The 20,014-nt window shown below is 38.0% G+C and overlaps 1 protein-coding gene and 1 long non-coding RNA gene across 2 annotated transcripts in view; both read right to left on the reverse strand.

Annotated features, from left to right (window-relative positions):
• Cngb3 (cyclic nucleotide gated channel subunit beta 3) overlaps window positions 1-14,112 on the reverse strand; it is a 155,008-nt gene extending 140,896 nt beyond the window's left edge. The window contains exons 1-2 of the mRNA XM_048420196.3: window positions 14,002-14,112; window positions 11,223-11,321 (exon numbers count right to left, since the gene is read on the reverse strand). Of these exons, the coding sequence (XP_048276153.3) occupies window positions 11,223-11,321; window positions 14,002-14,112 (210 nt within the window). The remainder of the gene's footprint in view (window positions 1-11,222; window positions 11,322-14,001) is intronic.
• A 1,983-nt stretch (window positions 14,113-16,095) lies between these two features.
• Window positions 16,096-18,714, reverse strand: LOC148119514 (uncharacterized). Its single transcript, XR_015735170.1, has 2 exons — window positions 18,549-18,714; window positions 16,096-17,989 (listed from the first exon to the last, which is right to left on the reverse strand). It is a non-coding gene; the product is annotated as an uncharacterized LOC148119514 (long non-coding RNA).
• Window positions 18,715-20,014: the final 1,300 nt, after the last annotated feature.

Here is a 20,014-nt window from a genome sequence, read left to right on the forward strand (position 1 = left end):
GAGTGGATCAGGATGCGGTGGCTGGTGAAAAACTGGAAAACATTTAAGGAGGAAAACATAGTCAGGCTATGTAATATGAGAAAACAACAACAACAACTATTCATAATTCAGGGAAAAGCAAAGCAAAGTTAAAATAAAATGTGTTTCACAGAAAAACAAAACAAAGAACCAGTTGGGGGAAACATTGTTAGTTTTACTGTTATTAGGAGGAAGGGAAGAATAAGAGGCTCACTGAAACACTGCCAGACCCAGAATTTTGTCTACAGACATCAATTTTCCCTTGTATGAACAACACTGGGCACCTGCCATGTGCTTGTTTAGAGCTCACTCTTTTGTACAAAGTTGAACAAGAGCTCAGAATTTTCTTTCAGTGGCAAAAAGAAAGAAAGAAAGAAAGAAAGAAAGAAAGAAAGAAAGAAAGAAAGAAAGAAAATAAACATTTGAGCATTAAAAAATTAACATTGAATTTATTTGGGACTTTTTCCCCCTTATTGGCCTTTTGGTTATATATTATATTTCACATTCTCAGTTTATGTGTGTGTGAGTGTGTGTGTGCGCGCGTATGCATGTGTTGCTTGTTCTTTGTTTTTTAATTTTTCTTTTTGTGTATGTTTATTTTGCTTCAGTCTTGTTTATTTGTTTTTTATTATTTGCCTATTGGCATGGGGTTTGAAATGTAGAGAGGGGGATTTGGGAATAGAAGAGAGGGGGGAACCACAATCGGAAAATGTTGTATGAAAATAACTTTGTTTTCAATAAAAAGTAAAATTAAAAAGAGAGAAAAAAAACAAACACCCAACATCTTTCTTCCACTGCCAACTTCCAGCTGTATACCCACAAACCTTATCAAGACCTGGCTGTGAACCCTCTTTGTTTTTGAGCCATTTTTTCAAAGGAAGTTGTAATTCCCTCTCCTATCCCATCTCCTATGGTCCCTCTCTTCTGATGGCCATCTCTACATCCACAGGCCTAACTTCCTCTCTGATCACGTGTCCTGTGGCCTCCTCCCCTCCCATGGCCATCTCTACATCCACAGGCCTAACTTCAGATCCCTCAGCTCACTCATGAGCCACTTGGGACTGGTGAGAAGCCCCCTTCTTCTGTCTTCCTCTCTATCCACTGCCAGCTCTATACCCACAGGTCTTGCTCTGCACCTGTGATTTGAGAGCCATCTTTGTCTGGTCAAATTTAACAGCTCACCTACCAGATTTATCTGCCCTAGCTCCAGTCATACAGCTCCTACACTGGTTTAATCTAAGGCATGACAGATTTTCATGTCAGATGCACAACCAAAGAAAGAGAGCCTAAGCCAAATTATGAAAAGGAAAGCAACATGGGTGGCTAAAACAGAATATTTTCCCACCAAACCTACTAGTTCTATAGAGGTGTTCTCTAACAAGAATTACCAAGGTGAACTCAAGAGTACAGAATTTAAGAGAACAACAATAATTTTTATCTAAGTAATTTAGAGGAAACATGAACAAACCCTTCCTTGAACTTCAAGATGTTGACAGTAAATGCCTGAGTTATTTCCAAGGCAGTAAAAGTGTGTGGCTCAATGAAATGACTAAGTTAATTTAGGATTTGAAGACTGAAATCAATAATGAGAGAGAAACATTGAAGAGAACACAAATTGGAAGGAAGATGGAATTTAAAAAAGCTGACTATCTCTATTAGGAAACTCGAGGGAAACTTGCAAATATAATAAACCAAGCACAAGGCAGAATATCAGGTTTTCAAAGAATAAGCAGGAGATTGAGACCAAGTAAGCAATGAATATGAAAACTTAAAGAAAGCACAAGAAAGGCATATTCAGGAAAAGTGGGACACCATCAAAAGAACAAATCTTCAAATTAAATTTATAGATGAGGGAAAGGGTCCAGGACAATGGCACAGACAACTGAAGAAAAATTTCATTTAACAAATAAAAATATAGCCATACACCTAGAAAATACTAAGTAGACAAGACCAGAAAAGAAACTCATCAAGGTTTAAAGCATTCAAAACACTAAATATTCAAAAAAAAGAAAAATATTGAAAGCTGCAAGAAAAAAAAACACAAGTCACACATAAGGAAAATCCATCATAATAACAGATTTCCCAGAGAAAACTTTATAAGCCAGGAGGGCCTAGAATAAGGCATTACAAATTCTAAAAGACCATGGCTTCCAACCTAGACTACTGTTCCCAGCAATACTATCTACCATAAGTGAAAGAAAAAAGAAAAACTTAATGATTTAAATAGCTTAAAAATGTTCATATAAAAAAATCTCAGAAAACAAAGCAACAACAACAGAACACTCAACACAGTACTGGAAACAATACTTTGAACTTAAGAGAGGAATAAGCATAGCCACAAGACTCTAGAAAGAACTATAATTAACTCAATTAGACCAATATTTATTGCCCTGTACAAAAATTAACTGTATTTAGATCAGAGACCTCAATTTGAAATCTGAACAACTAAAACTGCTAGGAAAAAAAACCACAGGCAGTGCTTTATAATATTTAGATTTAGGAAAGGACTTTCTGAATAAAATATGATTTGTCCCGGAAGTAAGAACAATGGGGCCTCATAAAACTTAAAAACCTATGTGTCATTAAAGGAAAAGTCAGTTCAATGAAGAAGAGACTCACAAAATGTGAAGGAATCCTTGCTATGTATGTAACTGACAGAGGACTAATATTCAGAATATACAAAGAACTTTTTTTTTAAAGTCAAGAAAATAAACGAACCAATTAGAAATTGGGTTAGGGATCTAAAACAGAATTCTTGATAGATGAAATAGAAATGTGTAAGAAATATGTCAGAAAGTATTTATCATCCTTAGCAATTAGGAAAATTCTGTTTAAAACAACTGCGAGATTTCGTCTCACCAGTTGGGGTGGTTAAGATCAACAAATGCTGGTGGTGGCTGAGAGAGGGGAACCCACATTTACTATTGGTAGTAATGCAAACTGTTTCCATAACTCTGAAAATCAGTATGGAAATTTCTCAAAAAAAAAAAAACAAAACGAGCAAAATAAAACTATCATATGACCCAGTTATATTACCCCTGGGTGTATTCCCAAAGGAGTCAGCATCCCACAGATTCTGGCTCAGTAGTGTTAATTGTTGCCTTCCTCACAATATCTAGGGAAGGGAAGTAACCTAAATGTCCTGCAAATGTGAATATACAACATGTAGTAACAATGGAGACAAGGAAAGCATAAAGGGACCACGGGATTTTACTGGGGCTAGAAGGATACAGGTGATACGAAGGAGGCAAGACAAAAGAGGTTTGATACAGAAGGGGAAGAGGGGAGGTGATAAATAATACCAAGGTGATTTGTTTGACACTGCAAAGAATCATATTATTTTATATTTTATAATTTTTTTATTTTTACGGAAGAAATTATGCCATTTGGGTTGACAATGCTCCACACAAAAACTATAGACAAACAAACAAACAAACAAACAAACCAAACAAACAAAAAACCAAAAAACTTTCACAGTACCAGGTATGAAAAACCTCCTTTTGAGTGGATGGGCAGGGTAATACAAAAGACTTCCAAAGCAATATAGACTATTACTGACACCCTAGGATGCCTCTCACACACAAGACTGGAGTGATTTGAGCTGGATCTTCTCTACAATCCGGCTTCCATAGTGCATCCATACAAAGCAGCCAGGGAGGGAAGCAATTAGCAGTCTTACCCAGCTGTGACACACATCAAAAGCTGTCAATCATCAAATGACTGGTATGGCAATATATCCATAAAAGTTCAGTAGTGACACTCACCTTTGGGTGATAACCAACAGCTGTCTAAGAGGACTGAAGGTCCACTCAACAGGAGTGAAATCAGGCCTGTTTCTAGAAACCTAGCCAGCTTTTAGGGGTAGTGAGGCCATGAAACGTGGAAGAGAATGTAGTACTACCACTCTGCTAAATCAGCACAATGTCCAGCTACATTCTAAATCTTTTACCCACAGATAAGTTATCACTCCTCATCAAGGAAGCTTCTATCTACAGCAAATGGAGACTACTACAGAAAACACAATTGGGAAAAATGCGAAATCACTGTATCTTGGGGAGTCCAGTATCAGAAGATACTCTGCAACACAGCTCTCACATCTATAGCTCAAGGGAACATCACAGAAGGAGGATAGAAGACTGTAGGATCTGTACTAGTGCTGTGAGAGTGTTTCTCTTAGTAATGGCTGCATAAACAAGACCTGAACAATGACAATGTCAACAGATATACTATCTTGGAACTGGGAAAAATCTCACAGGATCCAAAAAATTTACAAAAGCTAAAAAATCTACAGGCAGCAATGAGCACTTGAAAGATGGAGAATTAGCCTCTTCCAGTAATAACTCCCTGACTGGTTATTCGATACAAAGTGCTCAGTTTCAAAACCAAATATATACAAACAATCAAAATGAACTCAGCAGGTTGTATTTATGTATTTGTGCAAATATTACATAGTTACATATGTATATGCAGCAATAATAATCAAAGAAGAGGCTATCAATTTGTGAGTAGAGAAGATATGGAGGTTATATGGAGGAAATGGAAAGGGAGAAGTATGCATTATATTTTAATGAATAATAATAAATTGGCATTGAAAAATTAAGAAATTTCATGCTAAAATTTGTTTCTGTAGAGAAGGTGGAACATTCAGCTACACTTGACCCTCGTGTGCACAATGGAGCAATTGACCCTCATGTGCACAATGGAGAAATTGACAAGAGTCAGTGACCTTCTCTCTGTACACTGAACTTTTATGATTTCACTAGTGTCTCTCATCTGTCTTCTCTCGGTATTAAAATTTATCAACCACAATGAAAAATGACGTGTGTATAGTACCTACTTTAATTCTTATTTGCAACCAGTTGATAGTGGTATTCCCCTCATATTACACACGATCAAGCAGGCTCAGAGATGTTAACAATCTTTACTTAAGATCTAAAAGTCAACACACTTGCGATTTAGACTCAGAAGCATCAAACTCTGAAATGCTCTTTGTAGCACACTTCCCTTACTTTTCATGATTGACTGTAATACAATCGAATTTTGCCTTTTGAATTCTTTCTTTTGCAATTAAACTGGAGTGTTTAAGCTGTATGCATGAGAATTCTATGGATGCCGTAACAACTACCGCAGATTCGAAGGCTTGAAAGAACCCTTTAGCTCTGTAAGCCAGACATTTTGAAAAGACAGATGTTTGGGGCAGGGGACTCCGGGAAAGGCTCCCTTCCTTCTTCCCTAACCTGGAACCATCTCTGTTCCTTTGTAGTCCTTTTCTTCACTTCCAGAATCTATCCATCCAATAGATGGATATGCTTCTCTTGTCCCATATTGCTTTTGTCCTTCTCACTGTTCTCTTACAGTGAACCCTGGTCCTATTGAGGCTATCAGATTAGCAAATGTAATCATCCCATCTCAAAATTTTAACAACCAAGAAACAAAATTCAGTGCATAAAATTAGATTAATAGATTTAGGACATTATTATGTTATTATCTTTGGGTAGCCATTCCAAGCCTACCACAACATAAGCATTTATATCAGATTTTGATCTATTTCCACACAATAAAGTTCCATGAAAGCATATGTAATATATAAATAATAATGATTATAAATCATTATATGTAAGTCATTTACATATTTTTGTAAATATGTAAATTCTCGTATTTTTAAAGAAGCATTTACTCTAATATAAGTGAGACAGAAGCCTAAAATAGACATTTATACTCGAGATGACATTAGTAAGCTATATTTATTTGATTCCAAATGTGATACATTCTGAATTTCCGTGGTAAATATAAACTTAACCACACTCTGCAGAAGATAAGAATTCTAAAATCAGAAATCAACACCTGCAGATTTTGTAATATTGCACCTGTGTGTTTTGAATGAAAAAAAACAACACTACATCACATGCTATCTTTAAACACTAATAATTTTGATTTTTAAAAATAAAATATCTTAAATATAACTTAGTCTTAATTGAAAAATTTGAAGCTATGCTAAGCTTGCATAGTTAACAGTAATAGTTTTCCTTAGTTAAATAGCTTCTAAATTTAATTTATTTATTAAATTTATTTATTTTATTTATTAAATTTAAATTTAAATAGTTAAATTTCATGTGTCAATGAAATTCTACCAAAGAGTTTTTATTACTAGTTATGAAAGATTTCTCCTTATAAATATACATATAATGAGGTTAAGGATAATTGTGTTATCCTAAAGTTGTGATTCTTAGTTTATATTACTAAGGATTTATGTGTGTGTGTGTACGTGTACAGCCCTAGTTTAAAACCATCTATATCCTCAAACAACTCATCATAAAATAGGCAGAGATTGAATTATCTTGTTAATTATCTAGTGTAGGCTTTCTTTTTCTCACTTTCTTTGGCTCCTGTAGATTTGTCATGTTTCTTCCTTCCTCAGTCTCCCTATTTGCTAATCACATTTTTGTTTGGTATTATTATGAGTAGAGGGATCTCTTTTTCTCTTCACTACCCCCATCTCTCTCTCCCTTCCATATATTTTAAGACAAAACTGTATTGAAAACTTTATATCTGATCAAGTACATTAGACCACATACCTGCTATTTTGTAATTTTGTTAAAGAAAGGAGATTTTAGATTTGTTGAGTGACTTTTTCTCCTGCAAAGTCTCATGCTATTTATTGCTCTCGATTTTTTAATTCAGATAGACAGTAGGGTATTTCCCCCTCTCCAGAGGCCTCACAATAGACCACAGATTATAATTATCATGGCAAATCTTTTTGTCCTGACAAATAAAACCTACATGTTTTAAAAATTTGAGGGTTGAAGGGGCTTGTGAGATGGCTTGGTCGTTAAAGTGTGTTGTTGAACTAGCATAGGGACCTGAGGTCGGAGGCTCAACATCTGCATAGAAATTGGCATGTCTGCATCTGTAACTCCAGTACTGTAGGAGGAGGAATAGCAGACACAAGCATATTCCTGGAGCTCACTGACCAGCCTAGAAGAATCCAGGAGCTTTAGGATTAGCGAGAGAGACCTCATCTCAAATGTATGGTGGAAAGCAATTAAGAAAGATACCTGTGGCCTTCAGGTGTGTGTGTTCCCACATACATGGGCAAATTCAATGTTTATGCATGCATACCCACACATTCACATATGCACACAACCACATGAATATATATACACCACACACATGGATCTGTGATTTTTGGATAATGATGTTCAATTGATTAAAGAAAAAGTATGCATGATCTACAGGGGCAGTACCAACTTACTAATGAGTCATAAAAAGATGCAATATTACAACTGAGGGATGTGTTGATGTCCATGATCCATGTGGATTTCTATAAACTGTGCTCCCTCCCACTACAGGACGTATTGATGTTAATTGTCTGTGCTGCTACCAGAGAGCATGCTGAGGTCCATGGTCCATGCTGAAACCAGAGGACATGTGGAAGTCCATGATCTGTGCTGATGATGACTGTTAAGGGCAAGGAAGTTTATTTTCCAGGGGTATTGATAACTGCAGACTCACAGGTGAGGATAAGATTTATAGAAAACTTCTGTTAAAACCTCTCCCCCAATGTCTCCCACCACTAACAAAAAAGAAACAGTCTAGACAGGAAGCCATTGAAGAGAACTCTTAAATATTGTGAGGGATCCTGGAATGTAGCTCTTCACAGTTGGTGGATTCTGGCAGGAATGATGTTGGAGAAAGTCTCAAGTTTTCTTTAAGAGAATGGCCACTGGGAGTTTGACCATGCTCCAGTGAGTATATGAACAACACAAATTGGACTTTGTGTTATTTTTTAATTTTCTTCTTTTTTTGTGAGGGGTCACAAATGGTGTTGGACCTGGAAGATTGGACAGTTAACATGATTGAGGTGTATTATAGGAAACACCCAAATAATCAATAAAAATATTATGTTGGAAAAAATTAAGTAAAGTTGGGAGGAGGTTGTGTTAGGGGAATATGAGGAAGCTGGGGTGGGGTTGTTATGATCATGTTTCATTATATGCATGTGGAAAATTAAGAGAAAAGCAAGAGTGAACTTGTGAAATGAACCAACATGTAAAATAGCTTCTGTGCAAGCAGAAGGCCTCGGGTTTGATCTCAGAATCCAAGGTAGAAGTAAAAAATTGACTACTGGATGTTACCTTCCACATATACACAGTGGTAAATGAACCTGTACAACACAACACACACACACACACACACACACACACACACACTTTTAAAATAGTGAGATCAAATCTGTTTTATCTATATCTCCTGGAATATGACTCTTATTCCTGGTTACAGTTTTATATGCGAGTTTTTATTCTAAATAAAGCTTTCTTGTTTTGCCAATACACCACATAAACATTTAAATCAGATAGGCTACTAGAGCGACTGTATATTTTTAGAGGTATAACTTCTTGTGGAATGTTTCCTTGATTTGCCGATAGGTAAGTGATGCTGTTATTCCTGTTCTCTTGGCTTGGATGAAACCCAAAAGAAAGCCAGTGACGGAAATACATTATTTGCTTAAAAACACAAAACATTTTTTATATGCTTAGTTGAGCAGTAAAAACTGTAAGTACATGGAACATTTTAAGAAACTTTGCTTGATCAGGAGTTGGTTAAGGCACTGGGTTCAAGGAACTTTATGGCATCAAGAGTTAGCTGGAAACAGGAACCTTTGCATAAGTGCAAACCAAACATCCCCAGCAGCTAGCCCCCTGTCAACACCCAATATTGTGGTCTAGACAGAAGCAGACGTGACTGCTCGGTGGAGGGTGGGGGACAGGTACGGAAGCAGAAGTAGTCGCTTAAAGGAGGAAGGCGGTATGCAGAAGTGGTCCATACCCTGCGCTTACCAAGACTAACTCTCTTGACTCTAAGTGAACCTGGCTTGTGGTTTTTGCCAAATGAGGAGCGGGAGTCGTATGTAATGGACAGCTCCCAGCTAGCTGGCAACAGAAATAAACCTTACTTTTGCATTCTGGACTTACTGGATTCCGGTGGTCTCTCTGGGGGTCTCAACTTGGGCACAACAAAACCAAGCGATGTCCTTGAAAAAATAAGTGAGTAAATAAGTGTGTTCAAGAGCCTTGAGAGATTTTCTCCTTAGTTTTGAAAAAAATACGTGATGGAAGTAAATGTAGAGAAGAATGCAAAAACATAAAAATCCAAGACGAATGCAGCAGAGAAATCCAGCATCTTTATTATGTTGTTCTTTTGACTGAGAACATCTTATTTCCTTTTAATTATTCATGTCTCCTGCATATCTATCTGCTTAGGTCAGTTACTTTTTTTTCCACAAACGTTCTTTCAGAGTCTTTTAAAGAAGAATCCATAACCAATGAGAATGGAGCCATGTTCAGAGGGATGCTTCCAAATGCAACAGTATTCATTGATCGGAATTTATTCACTTATGATTTTACTTTATTTCTTTTTTATTTAAATTAACTTCTCTCCCTCATGGCTAAGGATTGAATCCAAGATATTTAGCATGTTACCCAAGTCCTGTACTACTCAGCTGTGCACCTAGCCTGCAAATCTTTTCTTTATTTGCAGACCTCCCTGTGATTTTCATGTATTTTTTATTTTTTCCATCTTAGAGATAGGAAGTTTAGGATAATAGAAGCTGAATGTACCTTACTTCATTAAGCAATACTGTATTCTGTTCTAATGATTCTCTTCCATTGCTTTTTCTTAGTTCTAACAAAGATTTCATAAAGGGAGAAGCAAGAGAGATGTGCTGGCAACAGAAACTAAGAATAGAATGCACTGGGTACTGGAAAGCCAGATGAAGGTATTTATGTTTGTCCTGAAGGCAGTACCAAGCACTCACAGTTCTTGAGCTGAGGTGTGGGGTCAAAGTGGTAGTTACAGGAAAACAACACGACCATAGTGCTCATGCTTGAGAAAAAGGAGAGAAATTGAGTGGAACAGACTCCTAAATAGAAGATACCACTTAGTGCTGAGTGCAGTATAGGTATGACTTACCCACAAAGGCCTGGCTCAGGACGATGTGACTAAGAGTGTAAGGAAATCAGTCAGTTCTGCAGTATTACTAAGGCAGATGGGGTACAGACCTTATGGAGCTTATGGAAGAGGAATAAAACGAGTGAGATTTTGAGCTTGGAGAGGGAGATTTTTAAGAATTGATAGTAGCAAAGACAGTGAAGAGAAGGAGCTTATTTGAAGAAGAAGATAGAGAATAAGTAGAGAAATTGTTTTAATCACAATATTTTTGCAACACACACACATGTATATGCAGTGCTAATTGGAAAATCCTGGACTGAGTTTCACAAAGTAATTGTCCTGATATGGTTTTGGAGTCATCCATGTAGAACAGAGTGTGCAGCTTTGGGAAGACAGGCTTTCCAGATGAGCGAGTACAGAGGAGAGGGGCGATGAAGCTTGAAACACACGCTGCCACATCTGCTTTACTGTCTTAATAACAACACTGCCTGGACTTCCACTGCTCATGATGTACTTCTCATGACCTGTTTTATTTTCTCCATAGCATAACTTCTTCATGAACAAAGATTTGGCTATTGTTGTAGAATACCGTACTGTACTTCAAGGCCACAGAATGGTACATAGCACATGGTAGGTAATAAAAAATATCTAGTGAGGGGCTGGGAATATGCCTGGGTGGGTAAAGTGCTGGCTCTGGAAGCTTGTGGACCTGAGTTCTGCTCCCCAGTACCTTTATAAAAGCTGCATATTTAAATCTGTAATCGCCAAATTGGGGGATAATAGATTCATCCCTAGGACCTGTGGTCCAGCAAGTATAGCTAAAAGTGGTGAGTTACAGGTCCTATGAGGGACCCTGTCTCAAAATATAAGATGGAGAGCAGCTGAGGAAGACACTTAATGGTAACCTCTAACTTTCACATGCACTTCACAGTCAAGTGCAATCCAATAAGCACGTACAACTCTCTCTCTCTCTCTCTCTCTCTCTCTCTCTCTCTCTCTCTCTCTCTCAATATCAAACACACACACACACACACACACACACATGCATGGGTGCATGTGTACACCTCTTCCAAAGACACAGTATCTAGTGAATGTACTAAAAGAATGAATAAATGAATGGATGAAAATGTAATATTTTCACAAATAATTCAGTTCTTCAAACTGTCTATAACATTAAATGATTTCCTTGGCCAAGGACAAATATTTTATTAAATAATACATTTTAAACAAAGACATATTTTACTTCCCACCCCCACAGAGGTAACATTCTGACCTTGTTCTTTGATGTGTGACTTTTCACATGTGACTGATGTCCTTCTGGTCCTTAGAGATTCTTTTTCACTTTTGTTTTCTCCCTTTGAGAAACAAAAGAGATATTGTAGTTGCTCTAAAATAAAGTTGAATGTGAAATGTCACTGTTCCCACTCAGTTACCAATGTGATTATTAAAACTGAACATCTATCTGTGATTTCCTAAACATTGTTATTTTTGCACCAAATAGATATTCTTGACCTTATTATTGAAAAACTTTCCTACTGAATCAGCTTTGACCATCTTCTTTCCCACAATTAACAAGACATTTTTTGTCAACGTTTCCCTGACTCATAGTCCTCCCAGTTTTGGTCTTCACATTACCCAAGTGTTTTTCCATCAGACCTTTTAGTGGTAGAATTTAAAACAATGGGAGGAGGTAGCAGTTTCATCCCATCATCACTAACTTTGTTCTCTTCTTGGTTTTTGCCTTTGTCTGCATATCAACATTTTCCCAATATTTCATTTGAAATGGAGTTATATCACAGTAGATATGGCCAGTGGATACGTGGTGATGCTCCTATAGGGATACACTGACACAAAAAAAGGTTACAGTGCAGAAATCTTGGCTCCCAGACTCTAGTAGAGGGAAAGAACAACAACACTGTGAGTATGAAAAAATAGACTGGAGAGAGAGTTGGTGACGTGATTGGTACCCAAGTATGAGGACCTGAAATAAAAAGCCAGGTGTGGTGGCAGGCACATGTAATCCTAATGCTGGGACTGCATCCCAACAGATCCCTGGAGCTTTGGGGACAGCAACCTCACTGAAGCATGCACTACCACATCCACTTTATTGTCTTAATAACTCAACACTGCCTGAAGTTCCACTGCTCATGATGTACTTCTCATGACCTGTTTGATTTTCACTGTAGCATAACTTCTTCATGAACAAAGATTTGGTGATTGCTGTAGAACATCGTACCTGTACTTCAAGGCCACGGAATGAAATGTAGAACATGGTAGGTAGTAAGTATATGGCAGACGGTTCCTGAAGAATGACTTCTAACTTCAATGCATGCTCACATATGATCATACACAAACACCTAAATACACACCTCTAGCCTCCTCTCGCTAAGGAAAACATGATACATAGGTAGATACATAGAAAGGATATGTAGAAAATACATGTAGAGAATAAAAATGGTGTGTAAATTATTCTATAGTAGAAAGGAAGGGAAAGGGACAAACAAAACAGGGAAGTGGATCTTGATTTTACAAATGCAAATGGATGATGAAGACGGAACAAAAGTCCAAGATATGGTTGTATGGGGTGAAAGGTGAAAGTGGAAATATTTCTATGGAGGGGAAGATGAGAAGAGCTGAGGAAGCAGCTAGGGACAGGGATTTAGGGTATCTTGCGTGCTGTAATAAAGAATCTTTGACATTATTTATGAGTACTGAATGCTAACTCTAAGGTAAGTTCATTTAAACCTCACTACCATATAATAGGCATGACTGATGCTATTTTCTGTCAAATATGAAATTGTTTGAATGGCTAATTACATGTGCATAGACAGGGAGCAGTGGGTTGAGACAATCTATGAATAGAAATAACATCTGATACTGCACAACTTCTTTTTTTTATCATGTTTTGATGCTATTTGTAGAAATTTCCTTTATAGTCTTTATATGTTGCATACATATAGACATATATGGGCAGCATCATATACAGAAGTCAGGTAGCATGTTTGTATTGCGTTGACTTTGTATTTCTGGAGTTATTAGTTGTTGAGGAGCAGGAATTATCCAGGAATTTTTTGATTGATTGAACTTTAAAGGATACTTAACAAAGCACAATACAATTTTATTTGTTTCTACTTCTAGATATCTCCTTATAGGATTTAAACTACTTTTATCAATTTATATGACATTGAAAAATGTTGTATTTTATGGAAGAAAATATTTTAGCACTTGTGATTGTTACATTTAGCATATTTTAATAGAAAACTTAAAAATGTTTTACCCATCTCCCTTCTGTACTTAAAAGGACAGACATCAATAAATTCCCAGACACGACTATTAAGATTCTTTGATGCCAGCAGGCCTCATGATCAACACCCTGGTAACACAGCTGACACATGGCACTATACATACTGAGAGCTGCTCTGCCTGGGCATGAGCTAAGGTCTCCTTCAGCATTGTTGCTTCAGGGTGAGGTGACTCTTGAAAACCCCTATTCTTCCTGCTTTCTCTCTAAGTGTCCCGCGCCTTCTGGGCAGCTCACGTGGAAGGGCTGATTCACAGCCTCTCTCTTCTGCCGTCATGTAGCCTGGCTAGTGATGAATCTCTGCAGTAGCGGCCTTGGAATGTGGTCTAGTACAGCTTCAGCTATGTACTAGTAGTGTATTAGTATTAAAGCAGGATTCTGTCTCACACATGCCAGTGCTTGGAAAGGGCTCAACAGTGCAATGCACAGTTACTGTTGAAAACTCTCACGTTCTTTAAGAGAAGAAATAGTCATTTTTATGTAAACTGTGAGAAAATAATTAGTAACTGCTTTCCTAGTCTTCCAAGTTCAAATATAACTCCCAAACACCATTATCCTCTCTCTAAATATGCATACACAGAATATATAAATTAATAAGAACATGACTTAAACAGTACTCAACCTTGAGTGACCAGGTAAAACTGCTGGGAAATCTTCACATGGCAGTATTTATTAGCTGCCTTAGTAAACAAAGGATGAAACTCAAGGCTGACTTAGGAACATAAAGAACATACCTGTGCTGTGGATGGCAAAGACTGACTACCCAGGTAAGGGCAATGTTCCTTCTCCGTCCTTCCTTCCATAGGCTTCACTTTGTTGAATTTTATTGTCAGTGATTTAAACATCTTCTCTGAGGCACTTCTGAAAGACCTCTGATTTTATGACCCTGTATCTTGAAGTGGAGAGATGTACTTTGTTTTTCTTTCCATTAGTAGACAAGCCAATTAGTTGTTTAATCAGGATTTTGTTCTGGTTAATTCCAACATGCAACTCCCAAGCTAGGCAGGGCTTTGGCTTAAAAGCAGGAAATTACTTCTGCTTGGGTAATTTGTGCTCTGTTTATGAACACTGGAGAATCAAAATGCCCCTGTGAATAATTTAAGATGAGAGGATTGAACAAGTGGATTTGAATTGTTTAAATATGATCACATTGCCCATTGACATGTTTTCTTCATTTCTAATTGCTCACCTTCTTATCTGTACCTAATTTTAAACAAAGGAATATATGTGAATGATTAACAAATGAAACATGCATGAAGGCTCTAATTTAAAGCTTATAATTTGGTTTGCCAAAGTGTCCATTTCTAGTGATGAAACATGACTTTACTATTAAGCTTTCTTTAGTCTGTTCATTTAGTGGGTTGACTTCATATCACTGGCTGAAAAGCCAGTGTGATCTAGTTTTTGTGTGTGTGAAGATCCAGTTCTCAAGCCTTTTCAGAGTCAGAGGTGTATGATCAAGAATTGATAGAGAAACTTCTTTCTCTGTCCAGAACCCAAGTTTCTTTGATGTTTTGTGCTATCAAGAACCTTCTTTGGGATATCAGGTTATAAAGTTGTACAACTGTGCAAGATTTTTTTTGTAGTTATCACTGGAGTGTGTGTGTGTGTGTGTGTGTGTGTGTGTGTGTGTGGCCTGCAGGTCAGAGTCATGGTGTCATAGATTCAGTGTTACTGACAGCAAGCAAGCCACAGGAGCCATTTTGTCTCCACCTCCCTAACACTGAGAGTTTAGGGCAGGTGAACCTTAATGTGCCTAGATATTTCTTGCGTGTGTGGGTGAGTCTAAACTAGGGTCCTTACTCTTGCACAATGGGCACTTTACAGGCTGAAACATGATCTTTGTTTTATAGTCCACAGATTCCAATTTCTGATGACCACATAATCATGAATGTGAGGTCATCCGACTGGGGAGCAGGCAGCCTACCAGGATTTACATCGTTAAAGAAAGCAGGCTTTCTCTTTCCCAGAAGCTATCAACTGCCAATAACTTCTAAACTAGGGTTGGGTGACTCATGAGTCCATTGTCTCCATGCTGGACCATAGACTGGCTTGATCTTATGCAGAACTCATTCAGGCAGTGTTAACTGGACCTAGCAAAGAGGAGATTATAGATATTTCATTTATGATTGAGCACTCCATGAATACAGAAAGGCTCTAGCAGGCCTATTCATAGCAAACATGGCACCAATAGGTTTGCCTTTTACCTTTCTCCTCCTTGCTAAACCATTAGAATACATTCCTAAAAGTAATCACCAAGGTCTATTCCTTTATTTATCCATCTACTCATTCCTGAGAATGATTACTAAGGTTCAGTTATAAAAAGCACATCAAGGTTGTTTCCAGGTTCTGGCTATTACAAATAGTGCTGCTATGAACATAGTTGAACAAATGCTTTTGTGGTATGATAGGGCATCTCTTGGGTATATTCCCAAGAGTGGAATTGCTGGGTCTTGAGGGAGGTTGACTCCCAGTTTCCTGAGAAACCGCCACACTGATTTCCACACTGGCTGCACAAGTTTGCATTCCCACCAACAACGGATGAGAGTTCCCCTCTCTCCACATCCTCTCCAACATAGGCTATCATTGGTGTTTTTGACTTTAGCTAATCTGACTGGTGTAAAATGGTATCTCATAGTTGTTTTGATTTGCATTTCCCTGATCGCTAAAGACCTTAAGTGTCTTTTGGCCATTCGCAGGAAACCCTGACTGCTCTTAGGGATGGAGAGGGAGGAGGAGAGGGAGTAGGGGGAATGGGAGGGTATTGGGAGGGGGGCGGAAATGGAAACGTTTATAATTTAATAAACTTTGAAAAAAAACAAAAAAAAGAAATTTTTAAAGCTTTATTTCAGCTATGGTGCACTTTGAAACCTGTGAACACATCTCCCAACATAAAAAAAAAAGCACATCAAGTTTCAGCAATAAAAATATAATTTTTGACAAACCTAGTTAAAATACAAATCTGAATTTTGCCAGCATATCCTAGCTCATTCTAACACAGACCACCTTTATTTTTTGTCTTTACATTAATACTTGCAAAATTGCAGCTGTTTCTGCCCAAGACATATTTAGCCACCTTGTCTCTGCTTTGCTTAATAAAGGATCTCTTTGAATTTGGCTTGTGCTTGAAAACTGGTGTTTGGTTATGGTCTGTGCCTATATGGGGGTCCAGAGGGGAGCTCTCCTAGGTACATAGATCCCTTCATTTACTCTTTGAGTTTTGACCAATGGTGAATTTCTGTGTAAACTGTTGTCTGCTGCACACACAAGTACAAAAAGTGTTTTGATGAGGTTTGAGATGAGGGGCATAGATTTTGATCATTGGGACTGTATGTGTGAATCAAGGTAAGCCTTTTTTCCCCAATAAGATATTTAAGTTTTCTTTTAAGTTTAAACTTTGTGTCCTCCCTACCTGCAGAGGATCTTTCCAATGAGCAAGGTGAAGACAAGGGGAAGGACAAGAGCTTGGAAGGATCGGAAGCCAATGTGAGTAGAAGCAGTTGTCATTCAATATAAATCTGACCATTTGTCTAATTCCATCAGCTTGGCAACTCTTCAATTCTAAATTACAGTGTCTATCTTTCTTGCCAAGACACTCTGGCCAGCTATCATTGCCTGTTGCCTAACTCTCTTGTTTCATCTGTGGCCTCTGCTTTTTGCTCTCAACACCTGCCATAATAAATTATTTTGAATTACTCTGCTTTTTCTTTTGTTCATGCCTGGTGTGGTTTAAAAGTGAAATTTCACCCATAGGCTCACGTTTTGAGCGCTTGTTTCCCATCTGTTGGGGGAGACCATTTCTAGAAGGTGGTGCCCAGCATGTAGAGGTAGGTGTTGGGACAGACCTTTGAAGGCTACTAACTTTGTGCTTCCTGGGCTGTTGGAATATGCTTAACTACATCTTTCTCTTACTACTACAGATAAGGCTGCTCCCCACCCACATGAAGAACTGAAAACCTTGAGCCCTGGTAATCTCACTCTTCACCTGTTATTTGTCACAGGCATAACAGTAACCCTTACAATGTCTTGCTTGGCTCATATGGATATTTTCTATTCCCGTTGCTTCTCTTGTTTATCCTGCTGTAACTGGCTGTTTTCTCCTTTCAGCTCTCTTTCCTCTCCTCTCCTTTACCCTGGGCAAATGGGTAGACAGTCTCTCTTTCCTCTCCTTTACCCTGGATAAATGGGTAGACAGTCTCTCTTTCCTCTCCTTTACCCTGGGCGAATGGGCAGACAGTCTCTCTTTCCTCTCCTTTCCTTTATCCTGGGTGAATGGGCAGACAGTCTCTCTTTCCTCTCCTCACCTTTACCCTGGGCAAATAGGTAGACAGTGTCTCTTTTGCTGTTACTGTCACACCTTGTGTCACACAATAGATATAGTTATCAATTCTCATTTTAAAACCATTTCTGGGTCCTCTTTTTGCTATCACGCCGCTCAGTTCCTCAGGTTATGCTTTGGCCTCTTTTAGCTCTCTGTGTTTAGTTCTGTCTTTGGGATAAAGTGGATACTCTCAGAATGTTTCTTGAATGAATGATGGACACTGATCCAGATCATCTTTCAACTGTAGACTAAGAATAAAGGAATTTTGCATAGTTGATGAAGAATAGAGGAACCAGAGAGATGGCTTTGAGACTGAACAGTTGCTGTGGTCCAGTTTTTACTTTCCAGTGCGCACAGGGCAAGTTTCATGAATGATCAGCTCTGTATCTCCACTTGAGCATCTGAAACAGCAGGAATGCAAATGCTTATCTTACAATAGGATTATATGACTCAGTAAATAAAAGCCTTAGATTTTAATGTCCCCAGAAAACATCTTGTTCTCATCTCTGACAGAAAAGCAGAAAGCCTCAACCTACCACTGACAAGGGGAAAAAACTAACTTGAGAACTGCAAGAGGCAAATTAGCACCCAGTGGGAGCATCTGAAATCCTATCACTGATGGGTCCTTAAAGGAAAGGAAACATTTTTCAAACAGGACTCCTAGAAAGTAAAAAAGAGTGTGGTAGATCCTCTAGCATTGGTCCAGATAATTTCATGTAAGTGGTATTTAAGTATGTTAATACCACCAATATAACATCACCATTCTATTAATCTTTTTTCTTTCATTTTGAAGAAGCAAGAAGCTCCTGTCTATTTTTAGTGTAAAGAAAACTTAATGCAACTAAAACATCATGATGATCAAGCTTGGCTGATACTAAATTACTGGTCACAGTAAATATGGCATTTCATTACCATCTGATATATACTTTTCCATTACATCACTGTGTGTCCTTTGCTTACCATCTCTGGTGTCTCTGACATCTCCAGTAAGACAGACCACTATTTTAATGAAGCTTCTTTTGGCCCATCTTCTGTAGAAGGAAGGCAGTTGGCTGTTTTCAACCGTTTCTGTAACCCAAGGGGAAATCCTCTGGGGCTAGCTAATATGATCATGCGCACTGCTAACTTTCCCTTCCACCAACCTAGACTCAGTCTCTGGACGAGTTAACTGGCGATGTCAGGAGACCAGGTGACGAGAACCAATGAGAAGCGGATATCACAGCTTTCCTGATGACCACACCCCTTGGGCCCTGGCAGGAAGATACAAAGGTCAACCCCACATCCTCAATAAATGAGTCTACTTCAGCTTCCCACCTAGCTCCTGGAGTCCCTTCCCCCAAGGGGTGGCCCACTGCACAGGGACGGTCACTGCACACGGGTGGGGGGCTACCCGGTTGGCAGGCTAACAGTTTCTTCTACATCTCCCAAAAGCAGAAGACTGCCTTACCTGGGATGACTGGGAATAAAAAGAAAATTAAACCACCAAAGCTGTGTTCCTTCAAAGAAATGCAATAAGAACATAAGCGCTAAATAAAGCTGAATGCTTCAGTAAATACAGTATCTTAAATGTCACTAAAACAACTGAAGTTGTGTTTTGATTTATGACTTTTAGGAAGATTTAAGCAATTCTGAGATTCCTCTCAGTAAAATTTCAAATATCCTAGCTATAGTTTCAAAAGAGAAGAATAACCATAGAGTATAAAGGAAATAACCAGTTAACAGTCCATAAATCCCCCAAATGACTGACGAGAAACAAACAGAAGTCTGTTTATTGGAGTGGTATCTATTTTTAGGAAAAGCTAATAAACTAATAATAATTTTGAACATTGACTGAGTCATGAAAATTCACTGTACCGAGTACATACTCTTAGTAAGGCAGGAAAGGAGGTGATCAAATTATGAGTACTTTTTTCAGTTATAAGTATTCAGAGAAAAATAGCACTTCATTCTATTTCAACTTCATGTGTGATCCAAGTTCAGGGAAGAGTATAATGGTAGAACATATGATAATTAGATATATTATTTTGTATAAATTGAGTACTTAATAAATATTTATCAATTTGTTAAACAATATTGACCAAAACAGAGAGAGGGGAACTGTCATCACAACTTCCACAGTAGAGGCATGTGAGCACTTTGTATCAGCCTATATGAACAGTAACCTGGTCTGTCTTTGTGTGAGTATATTTTTAAACAGAGACTGGAGCTTTGCTGAGGAGATCTTGTTTATGATTGGTTTTGAAGATAGAGAATTCTCCTTGCAGTTGGGACAGGATGCTGCAGACAGAAATAGCATCCAGTCAATCAAGGTATCATTGTAAGAAGCAATTTCTGAGGCCAGCAAAATACACCCACAGCACAGTTTTGTTAAATTGCAGCTCAGTATCAGTAACAAGAAAGAAACACACACACACACACACACACAC

Source organism: Myodes glareolus, chromosome 16, assembly GCF_982192425.1.
Source record: "Myodes glareolus chromosome 16, mMyoGla1.1, whole genome shotgun sequence".
Classification (NCBI taxonomy): Eukaryota; Metazoa; Chordata; class Mammalia; order Rodentia; family Cricetidae; genus Myodes; species Myodes glareolus.